Source organism: Sphaerodactylus townsendi, linkage group LG04, assembly GCF_021028975.2.
Source record: "Sphaerodactylus townsendi isolate TG3544 linkage group LG04, MPM_Stown_v2.3, whole genome shotgun sequence".
Lineage (NCBI taxonomy): Eukaryota > Metazoa > Chordata > Lepidosauria > Squamata > Sphaerodactylidae > Sphaerodactylus > Sphaerodactylus townsendi.
Genome location: NC_059428.1, coordinates 34252008 through 34264253, shown reverse-complemented (window position 1 = coordinate 34264253; position 12246 = coordinate 34252008). Strand labels below are relative to the sequence as shown.

General features: G+C 38.6%; 1 protein-coding gene across 1 annotated transcript in view; it reads right to left on the bottom strand.

The window, feature by feature from the left end:
- The window catches only part of NBEA (neurobeachin), a 387749-nt gene that overhangs the window by 179392 nt on the left and 196111 nt on the right, over positions 1–12246 (bottom strand). Inside the window, exon 35 of the mRNA XM_048492774.1 lies at positions 7920–8063. Coding sequence (XP_048348731.1) covers positions 7920–8063 — 144 coding nt within the window. The remainder of the gene's footprint in view (positions 1–7919; positions 8064–12246) is intronic.

The following is a 12246-nucleotide window of genomic DNA, read 5'->3' as shown; positions in this document are numbered from 1 at the left end:
CAAAGGAATTAATAATTTGTGGCTTCAATCCACAAATTATTAAAAAAGTTACCACAAAAATAATGGAGAACATCACTTAGCCTGGAAACTGTAAACACATTTAAGGATCACATTCAGCCCCAACAATAATTGTGCTAGACTGTTAATTATGTTAGGGTTTTTTTGTTCCTGTCTATGAAGAAAATTACACTTCACAAACATACTATCAAGGGTAGAGGATCCTTTGGATCCTGAGTTGTTGGAAACAAAGTGAGGTTATAAACATTTAAAATAAATAAGATAGCAAATTGAAGAAATGATGACTTTCTGAACAAACACTACCATGTGGGGTTTCCAATTACTTTGGCCAAAAATACTCTTTCAAACAGCATCATTTTTTTAAATGCACTTGCATGACAAATCTATTAACAAACATCCAGTGCAGCACACAATAAAACCATTTTTATAAAGCACAAAGAAGATGGCTTACCCTGATATGGTGAAGTCTACCATGTGCTATGTATATTGCTGGTTCGAGGATAACTGGCATGTAAATTAAGAAGGGCAACATTTCTTTCTCACTTACACACTTTCTGTTTGTTTATAGTGAAAGCATTTCCTCTTTCTATACATTTATGCTGTGGAAAAAGTCCATGTAGATATCCTGGATGATGTCTACTTAATCAATTTAATTCCTTTTTTCCCTCCAGCAGACGCATACAATGATTTGTCTATTAAAATTAACTTAATCCATATTGCAGAAACATCATACACTCCGGTTTCTCCACACGACATTGTGAAAAAGTAGGTCCTTGCTTTCTAGTGTAGATAAGTCTGAACAATGCTTTTGAACTGTGCTAGAATCTAACAGCTCACATGGATTTAACATGGTCGTGGACACAGTTAAAAGCCCCTCTCATCTGATGCCAGATGATCATGTATCAGCAATGGCCAAGACTACTTTTAATCATTTGCATCTGGCACGGAGGTGGTGACTGCTTTAGATAAAGAATTTACTAAAAGAGTCTAGATTTGTTCCTTTGCCCTCCCAACTTTTGAGGATGACTTTGCAAAACCGTGAGAAGTTTCTCAAAATGCAGAAAACAATCTCAGAAAACAATATTAGGTAAGTTAAGATGTATGCGCTAAGGCTGGGCCAGAAAACAACAGCTTGCTTGTCAATCAAGTTTTCCTCCAGCATTATATAACTTATACTCATAACTACCTGAGGGATGCTGGTGAAGCTAAGGTGATGCTGTCACTTCAAACAGCCCTCAATTGATGGATACATTTTGAACACCCATTTCCCATGCTGCACAATACTAAGTAGTGATGTCAGGAAGGCTCTTTATATCAGAACTTACTTCTCATGTTGACCTTGAGATCTGCAGAACACTAATTTTCAGGATATGTTCCTAAAGATCTTTACATATAAACAAATATTTGTATGCTTAGAGAATATGGAGTATCTTAGATTGCTCAGGTTTACTTCCTGTAAGGAATTCCCAGGATAAACAGATTTTCCCATCAGTAGGTTGTATGTAATCTTTCTATCATATAAGGTCACTGGTTTCTCTTCTCATTTTAAACTGGGGTAGAGTTCTAGCCAGCTTAAAACAAGGAGACCAGGATTTAGTCTGGGAACACGGTGCCTACCTTTCCACTGTATTGTTCTCCCTGTAGTTTGGGAAGGAAAGTTATCTAAGCAAACAGGGGCTCCTTCCTGCAACTGTGGCAGCAAATTTACTTTACAGTTGTCAGGCCTAACAGTTTTCTTAATTCAATATTGTATGGACATGACTTCTATGTAATGTGAGAATGGCCCTTAAGCAAAGACAGAGCGAAGGGAAACTGTGCCCCAACTCAGGAGGCCACTCGGCCATGCCCCTTTGACGACCTGGCCATGCCTCCACTGCTGATCTTCCTGGGGTGTCACACCCCCACCCCATGGGAACTATGCCACTGCCCTTAAGCATTGAAGATCTCCCCGCCCATACACATAATTTTGAAACATTTGGAACAGTGTGTCCACTTGTCACTTGCTTGCCAGAACTGACTGGATATATATCCACTTATTTAGGCGTTTTTATCCCACGTGTCTTCCAGTGGGGACTCATACAGAATCAGGAAGTTGGAAGGGGCCAAGTCCATCCTCTCTCATCCAGATAATTTATAACAATATTTAAAAATACCATGCTCAGAAGTGAGCCCTGTGGCACCCCACTAGACTACTATTCCCATTCACATGAAATACCACTGACAACTACTCTTTGAGTGCAGTTCACCTAACTATCCTTGAGTCTAGTCTGCAGTCCTATAGTTTACCTATCAGAACATTCTGGAGAACCCTGTCAAAAGCTTTACTGAAATCCAGGTAAACAGGATTGACACAATTCCCTTGATCCAGTAAGCTCATCACATGATCAAAGAAGGAAACAAGGTTGGTCTGGCAGGACCTGTTGGGGACAAATCCATGCTGACTTCCCCCTATCACCAAGTTGTCCTTCAAGTGCTCACAGACCGATCCATTTGAAATCTATTCCAGTATCCATTTGAAATCTATTCCAGAGGTCAAACTGGCTTGTGGTTTCCTGGGTCACCTCACTCCTACTACAGTCTTCTGGCTGTGGTTGCTCACAGTTACAGTATTCTGTCTCCCAGGAATCTTACCAGGACCTGAACAGAAGTTCTTCAGTGTAGCTGTTTTTTTGATCGCTTGTTTGAGCTGATATGAAGCTGAGAAGCTGAAATAATAAGCTGATATTTATTGAACTGTTTCACCTACTGTATGTTTATAGCTTATTGCTTACACATTTGTTTGGCCCTTAAGTGTCCAAGCAGAACAAATGTCCACCAATTTCTCCTTCCCTCCAGCTATAGCTCATATCACATTTCTCTGCCCTTAGGTATGACCGAGGGGGGAGGTAAAGCAGTCTAAATGGGAAAAGTTCAGGAAGAGATATAAGTATTCTGACACATGTATGTACTTTAAATCCAAATCTGTGTTTCTGAAGACAATGCTGAGGGTAAGGACTAAACCAGAGAAGATTCACATCTCTTCATGTCCAGTCATTCTTGGACATTCTTAGACATGATAGGAATTCTGCCTTATCCCATAACTTACTTTTGATGTGCTATCAATTTTCAACACTTGTCTGCTAACTCAGCTCTAACAATGGAAGCCGCCAGGGCTTGAAGACAAGTGCTAAAACAATGGAGTACATGTTCATTAAATGCCCCAGTTTAGATTTGAGTTTCTGAATAAATGTGTGCATCTCCTTGTCCCCCAGCCTTTCCTAATTTGGTCATAAGAATAGATTTTTCAAAAAGAGATAATTATTTCCATTGAACAATTTAACTTGTCTGAAAATACTGAAGCTGTAGTCACCTAGTTACATAGCTCCTGCACTGTTGTCTCTCCCTGTTACCATAACTACCATATGGACAACTATCAACACAGCATGCGGTACTAAGGAAGCAGCTCTTATGAATTTCTTCCTGCCTTTTAGATGCAAGCTGGAAAGGAAAGAGGGATCTGGAATGGAATAGGCTGTAGGTTTTCTAGATGCCCAGGGGGTATCTAAGGGAATGAATTTTGGAGTTTAATCTAAAATAAAAAAAATATCCAGGAGATTGCAGAAGAATGCTAATAATTTATTAAATTTACAATTAATTTATCTAAACCTTAAAAAAACACAAACTATTGGTAATCAGCACTTCCCATGGCGCTGAATTCCAGTATGGTAATTATGAGTTGAGTGTGAAGAAGCAATATGTGTAGCACAGCACTGCACTGAGAGGCTGTCTGGATTTATGATTAAGCTAACATGGGAAGTCAAGGGAAGGGAGGGCCTTGGAAGAGTCTTTGGATCTCAGACTCCTGACTTGGGACTTGGTGGCATCATTAGTTTCCCCACAGTCCACCATTTTGTTTCTAAGAATGGCTAGCCTCTGAGTGTCTGGCAAGTTCATAAAGCTTTGAGGGCAACAGTTCCCAGCACCTGGGAAGAATTCACTGGAGAAACATAAGCCAGCTTGATTCCTCTAGGTACTCATGGGCACCATGACTATGACAGGCTTCTCCAGTTTTCTTCCTGGCATATCATATTCAGATGTACAGTGCCACAGAACACAGAGGTAACCTTTAGATATCAGAAGGATTCCTGTAGGCAGAGTTCAGAAGCAGCAGGTGAGAGGAGATTTGGGTGGGTGGAGCCAAGGAGAGGTGTGAGGGGAACAGACTGGCTGGGGCGGTTATTGACTTTAGTTATAGTCTGTCCTTTTCACCAAGATTCAAGGAGCATGATGCAATGTAAGTCAATGTAGTAAAATAGTATGAGATATCCAATAAGCAATGCAGTAGACCAGGATTACAAAAATTAGAAATGCAATAAATTCTTAGCCATTATATGTCAAAGAATGCAGAAAATGGTATTTCAGAGGTGAAAATGTAATACCACTTTTCAGAGGCATGAGCAAATCCTATCCAGAGTTCTGTATGCAGAAAGTCCCAGGTTATCTCAAACTTAAAATAATTTCAAGTGGCAGACCTTGAACTGCAGACGCTGGAGAGGAGAGCCCAGAACTAAATGGGCCAATGATTTGATTACTGAGTATCAAGTAACATCAAATGTTCCATCACATTCTGAGTTACATTAGCAGATTTCAGAACCTGCTGCAAGAGCTGTATATCTGTCATGAAAAAATAACTGCAATAGTATGCATATCTGATGAAATGTGAAAACCTACATTAAATTTTTTACCTTTATGCTATCTAGAAGGGAAGATCTATTGCATGACATAAACACCCTTTTATCATAGGACAACAGTGACAAGTTAGTAAAATTAGTAAAAATTATATATGTTATATTTTTATGACAAAATAAATGAGTAGAAAAATTAATGATCAATTCACTACAACTGTGCCAACTGAGATGCTGCTGATTCAAAGTTTTAAGTAACAAAAATGTGCTACTACTAGAAAGTGGTCTATCAGTGCTATTTTTATCAATATGCAACTTGCCTCTCGAAATGAACAGCCTGGGAAGAAACTTAGATGCTAAAATTGAAACAGAAAATTGTGATATATTTATAAGTGTCAAATAAGGCAAATACAAATGTTTCTTCAAAAAAATACTATACTAAATCAGCTTGCTATACTGTCAACCCTCTTACAATCTTCAAACTATCAAATTTTAAACAGCCTTTACCTGGATTGTTTGTGGCTAAAATCCTACCTGTTGCACTAAATGTAATCAGTCCTGTATACTTTTTATGTAACGTTGCCAAGCTGAAAACTCTGAATTGGCTACAAGTGAGTAAGCCCAGAGTGCACATGGTATGGAATCGCTCTTTTTCACTTTCAACCTACAAAGAGCATTTACAACTGGGGACAAATGCCATTCTAGGTCAAACAGGAGAATATCTGCAACAGTGGAGGACTAATATATAGGGAACAGGAGGGAGAAAGAGGTGTATATTGTATTTCAAGATGTTGTAAGGCACTTTGCTCTAGGCTAGCCAGATCTCATCAGATTTCAGAAGCTAAGCAGTGATGGTCCTGGTAAGTATTTGGATGGGCGACCTCCAAGGTATGATAGGGTTGTGCTGTGTAGGTAGGCAATAGCAAACCCCTTTAAATGTCTCTTGCCTTGAAAACCCTATGGGGTCATCATAAGTCAGCTATGACTTGATAGCACCCACACACAAAAATGAAGATGTTATGGTAAAAAAAAGCAGGATATAAATCTAACAAATAATAGAATTAAGTTGGGGTTTTGATACTGTATTTTTGATACTATATTTCCTCACATAGAAAAATGGAAGTTCATGTGGTGATATGAGGAAAAGGGGAAAGTAGAGACAGCAAAGCTAATCACTCAGTCTAGAAGGGGAGATCCTTACCCTGTATTCCACATCCCTTGGAGCAGCAGAGAAAACATAAGACAAGAGAACTATGGTCTGCTGCCTCCTCCAGGTCACCCCTTCATCAGGAGATAGGGGACCACCCTGTAGACCCTCTGTGACATTGGAGAGGACTTAGGAGGCAGTCTTTCTTTTATCAGTGGGAAAAGCATCTGGGAAAATGGCAAAGCACTTTTATCTCTCATGTGTATACGTTGTGCTATGTCCACAAGGAAACTGGAGATCATGGTAGAGGCTGTGGTATGATGCAAGGCAATCAGGGGCAATTTCTTATTTCCTTATAAAAGAGGCCTGGAGAGGATATCAAACTGAAATATGACAATTTTGAACTCTAACCATATTGGTTTTGGCACAATTGACAACAATAGACACATGCTCAGCAGGAAACAGTAGATCACCACACATGCCCTTTCTGTATAGACAGTTTAAAACATTTTGAGGCAGGAACCAAATGTTTACTCTGTGGAGTTCCACATTGTTTTCACTCCGAAACGTTTCAGTTGCAGCCTCAAAACATTTTAAACACAGGGTCCTTTCAAAACAATTCTTTCATTGAAATGTTTTAATAATGGCTTCATTTGTCTGTGTGGTCCCTTTAAGACATTTCCCAAGCCTCTTTGCCTTCTCTGCACTTCATCATTGCCATTTTTTCAGCTCACTCCTTGCTCCTAATCTGGTTTTCCTGCAGGATTTTTCTTTATTTGGGCGGGGGCGAGGGCGGGGGTGGGGGCGGAGAGAAAAAGTCATTGAAGAATGGACTGCAGAAGGTGTAGAAAATTGCAGCACTCTGCTGTGAAGCATAGAAGAAACATTCTCAAACCAAAGGGAGAAATCACAATATGGCAGCCAGGAATTCTTTGAAGGGGGTGAGTGCAGATAAACCTCATGGAAAGGGTGTGTGTTGTGGATTGAAAACTTTTTACAAAGGTTGTGCTCCTTTTCACAAATGTTTACAAATGTCTTCGGGGATTTGTGGACAAGGGCCATTGTCCCCTGCAGTGCAGTCATGGATTCTGGAATTATTTTCCATATATTTGTCAGACTGCACAACTGCCATCCATATATTTGTTAGACTGCACATATTGTCACCTCACTGTTACTTTTAGCCTCATCTGGTCCTCAGAACATGACAAAAATAATGCTCTACTTTCTTCAGTGCCTCCCAACTTTGACATCAGCAATTACTTCACAATACTACACAGGCCTATGGAGCAATCGTTTACTTCCTAACTATGCTAGTTGTATGAGGACATATACACTGAGAGCCCACAAAAACCTGGAGATAGTCCAGATAACCTGCTGGAAAGCAGCGAGTTAGAGTGTCACTCTTCCCTGTGGTCTCCAACATGAGAACAAGAATGTTGTTTTTAATAGGGTGATTAGTTAACACTCCACAGATGTAGCATCTTACCACACAGATATTTTATCTACTAGGAATACACAACACTGAGGCTGACTTAAATATAAACTTCCAACTGGTGTTCTCCTCATTCATGAAATTTCACAGGCCATTTTTGAACCTGAACTGTAAATAGGCTGGTTTTTTTCAGTCTGAAAAAGTACTAGAAAAAGAAAAGGAACTAAGGTAAATGTGGGAAGGGGTCGGGGGCTGCGTGGGGGTGGGGGTTGCAGGGGTTTCAAGGAAAAGGGGAAGGGGCCAGGGCAATTTTCTGCCCCCAGGTGTGCGCCCGGTGTGCAACGCCCCCCCCCCCCCCCGTCCCCTTGCCACTCCACCACTGATTCAACCTGGCCATTAATCAACCAAGGATAATCAGATGATCTTAGAGTGACTTTGTAAAGTTGTCTGAGGATGAAATGAGGACTGTAAAGAACTTGGCATATAGGGAAGTACTTCCAAATGATACATCAAACCTCCTATTCCTGATTACATAAATGCCAACACAGGGAACAACTGACAAACCAAAATTTTACATAATTATGTATGATTGAAAAATGTATATAATTTATTTATATTTAAGTTTATATTTATATTTATAGTTATATTTATATTTTACCTGCAAGGTTGTCAATCTCCTTTTCTTGGAGCAGACTGACAGCATCATCGTCCCCTTCCAACATGAGCTCTGTCTCAGCGTTCTGATTGACCACAGCTTGACTTCGGAAGGTTTTCTTTGACTTGATCACATCTTCTTCAGTGCCTATAAAATGTTAAAAATAAAAAATTGGATTCAATTGTTTGCTCAGTTTTAATACCTAGGAAATCAATACAATTCTTGTCATGATACCTGTTTTGGACAAGAAAAATACACTTCAGAATAGGTTTTGTTTTTTAAAAATTCATACATGCTTATTCAAGATGAAAATGTGCTAAGGGTATAAAATACAGAAGGAAACTTTACGAAAGGCAATTAGGATTTTTACGAGTCTGCCATATTACTGGCCATAATTCTGTTGCTGCAACTTGACGGTTAATCTTAGTATATACTAAGGTGAATTTGGTAAGTGTGCAGATTCATTATTTAGCTAAATCCTTTTCAAAACAAAATCCTTTTGTTTCAGAATATTAACTATACATTTATTTAACAGAAGCTTAAACAAGGCTGCTTTGGTTTCACATAAGTATTTGGCTTTGTTTGTTTTTTTTTACATTCATCACTTGGTTGAGTATACTTCAGTTTGCCACAATCTACTAGGCATTTATCTAAATGAAAGTGTAGGAGACCGAAAGTTGCCCTTCAATCACTGTATCCTTTATGAATTAGAGTTCCATTTATCAAAATTACAGAAAGAAGAGGTAATGTCTCAGAGGGCTGTCTCATTACAAGGCTTATAAACACTGTCCTTACAAAGAAGTGGTTTAACACCTAACAAATCAAAAATTGATTGGGAATAGAATTTATTTGAGATCATCTATCTTCAGAAGACATGCTGTACTGAATGCACTTCTTGGCCTCACTACCCATTCATCAGGAAATTAACAAGCAAGTTCCACAGATACCAGATTTCCTTGCATTCTGAAATACGAAATATGTTAAAAACAGATCTGTTACAGATACTCTAATTATATACTCCAGAATGGTTTTAAAACGATCTTAAACTAAAAGATACAAGACAAAAGATGAGTTTCTCTGTGAATGAATTTTAAAAATGTACTTGGCAAAATGTTATATTTAATGTTATTAGCAATTCTAACTAAAAAGAAAAAAAATACCCCAGGAGTTCTAAATATTATTTCAACATTTGACACACCACTACATGTGTCACCATACATTTAAAATACAAAGTTGAAGATAATAAACAATTTTCTCAGTTGACAACCTTGACAAAAGATTATGCAGTCACTGCCATCTTAGTGTCAATATTTTATTAAGGAATACTGCTTAGGATGTTGTGATTTTTCCGGGCTGTGTGGCTGTGGTCTGGTAGAGCTGTGTAACAGACTTCTCTCCGTGATACACCTCTGAAGATGTCAGCCACAGATGCAGGCGAAATGTTAGGAACAAGATCTACCAGACCACAGCCACACAGCCCGGAAAACCCACAACAACCAGTTGAATCTGGCCGTGAAAGCCTTTGCTAATACACTGCTTAGGATGTTTTTACTTGGTTATGATGTTTCCCTTCAAAGCCAAAAAGCCCCCCCCCCCCCTTGACTACATTTTGTATTATGTGAGAGGATATATCAGGCACTTGCCCAAAGAGATTTTTGACCTGTTCTTGGAACATCAGACACCCCCATTAAAAAGTGCTTTAGAAGGCACCATCCATTTCAAAAGCATTTCACTATTTGACTTGAGGTATACAACTGCGAAACATACCCACAAAAGAGTCCTGGAACACATGGAACTAATGGTGAGATTCCTTGAATCCTAGCTTTAAGCTGGCACATATGGAGAGAATGTTTATACCTTTTCCTCTTTACTGTTTTCCTGACTTAAAATAGTCCAATAGAGTTGCTGTTTGCCTCATTTGGGGAGTGTGGCAGTCCATCAATACCCACAGAGACACAGTAGGGCAAATAATGGCTTTTGAAGGCCATTGAGGTAAGGAAAATGGCCCGAGCAAAGGTCTAAGTTCCCAGAATCTAGCTCATGAGGAGAAGGGAAGCACAGAACCCCAGAACACATCTCTTGACCCATATCTGAGGAACATCATGATGTGCTGTTAAAGTCCTAAATATCCCAGGTACACAGAAGTGAGGCTCCACTACTCATTACAAAGTCCTGGGGAACAACATGAGGATTTTGTATCATATGTGCAATGGGAGTTTTGTACCTGCCAGGCGCACACTAACTCTTTTCTGTTTGCAACCACAGCACATAGGGAGAAGCAGATTTAGTCTCCTGACACATGGTGCTTTGCATCTCTAAGTAGCACCAATGGAGCTCCTTTGTCTGTGTTGTAAAATTCACATTACCACCAGAATCAATAGAATGGATGTGAAAAAAGGATGGAGTGAGGTGGTTAAAGCCACTCCTCTCTCCCTGCATGCTGTGGTCACAAACAGAAAAGAGAGCATGTGCATCCCCTTGCATGCATAATACAAAGTCCCTGTGTCCCGAATACAAGAACTTTGTAACATGTAGATGTGGAACTGCAGTCAATTCCATTTTGATCAGATTATTTTTTAAATACTCTGTTTACAAAAACTACTTCTAGAGTACACTTAAAGGATTGTTTTGTACATGGAACTAAAAAAAAATGGATCATAGTGGTGAAGTATCTTAAGACTTTAACACACCACAAGACTGTGATTTTGCAACTGAAGAATAAAATGGCTGGCCCTCGGGAATTTACTGCTCCCATAATTCTGCATTCACAGTTGCTATTATGGGTTATCACACATTTACTATTACAGCCAAAGGGTAGCTCATGACTGTACTAGCCTGAATGTAAAGTATTAGTATTAAAAGCAAAATTAATTTCAAAATCCCGCTCTATGGCACTAAAACCTAATTTTAAAAAATTCTAGTCTAAAATATGACATGAACCAGACTTATTCTTGTGTAACATGTTTATGATTGAGATGTCAGCATTCCACCTGGCAAATTACTGCCATATTTAACTATTAAACATTAAATATGTATAATAGCTAATGAGTACATTATCCTATGATTTGGATGCCTGCAGCTGAATTATGATGTTGATGCCATTATTTTGGTAGATGTTTATTTTGGATCACAGGCTAAGTCATTAATCAGAGATATAAAAATTATTCAGCTGCCTAGGCACTTTTGGGGAAATAGTCCCTTTGATATTCAAAAAAAAAAGGAGAAAACAATTCTCTGCCATTGATTGTTACTTTATATTTGCTATACTTAAGTGTTTGCAGATGTAAGTTCCTTGTATTTCATTCTAGCCTTAAAACTCTGACTTCTATACCTGTGTTCAGGACCTTCTGAAAGGACACTGCAGCTTCCTGCCTGAAACCTGAACTGGATGGAATTTACAAATCACCTCTTCTGATGTAATGCCAAGGAAGTCTATGGGCCTCGCTCACAACACTCTCCAGGGGGAAAAAAAGTTGCTGAGCATTGAAGTCTACTTTGAATACAACATGAACACAACCCCAGAACAATGTTAGGGTGAATGATTTATTTATTTATTTCAAGATGAATATATTTTTTTGGATGAATAATTTATATCAGCAATTAATTTGCTTAAAATCCCATCCTTCATCCAACTGTAGCTTAATTCATCAACGCATAAAGTATACATTGTTAAAACCCACAAAAATGATCTTCTAACATATTTGCACTTGATCTTCTCAGCAGCTTCTGACCTGCGTTTCCTTCCACAGAGAGGTTACATAAGTAGCAGCCTTACTTCAGGACATTTTTTGGCAATGACACTTCTATGTAATTGAAAAACAAGTGAGGGGAGATCTGGAATCTCTGAATTATCTTCTAGAAGTCCTGTAAAAATGTTATTCAAGAGGTCTTTTCCATTGATTTAATGGATCTGTAGATGTTGACTGATATTGTGACTATTTTTTTGACAGTGGGTTTTATTCTCTTGTATATGCTTGTATTCTATATATTCCTATGTAAACACCTTTGAGCTTTGACAGGAAAAGTGCTCTATAGATCATTTCAATCCATTAATGAATAAAAGGAGGACTGGAGCTATAATACAGCTAATATTCCCTACTTAAAAACAAAGATAAAAGTTACATTTGATATTTGCGTATGCTACCTCAAACGTACTTGTCTCCTAAAAATTGTCTATATTGTTTCTAAAATAATTGGGTGCGGGGTACAGGCCTCTTTGCATTGAAACACAAAATATGACTCAATGAATGACCTACAAGGACCTTCTCTCATATGAAAATACCAATCCACTAACATCTTATCAGAGGCCCTTCTGTAGTTGACTGCCCTT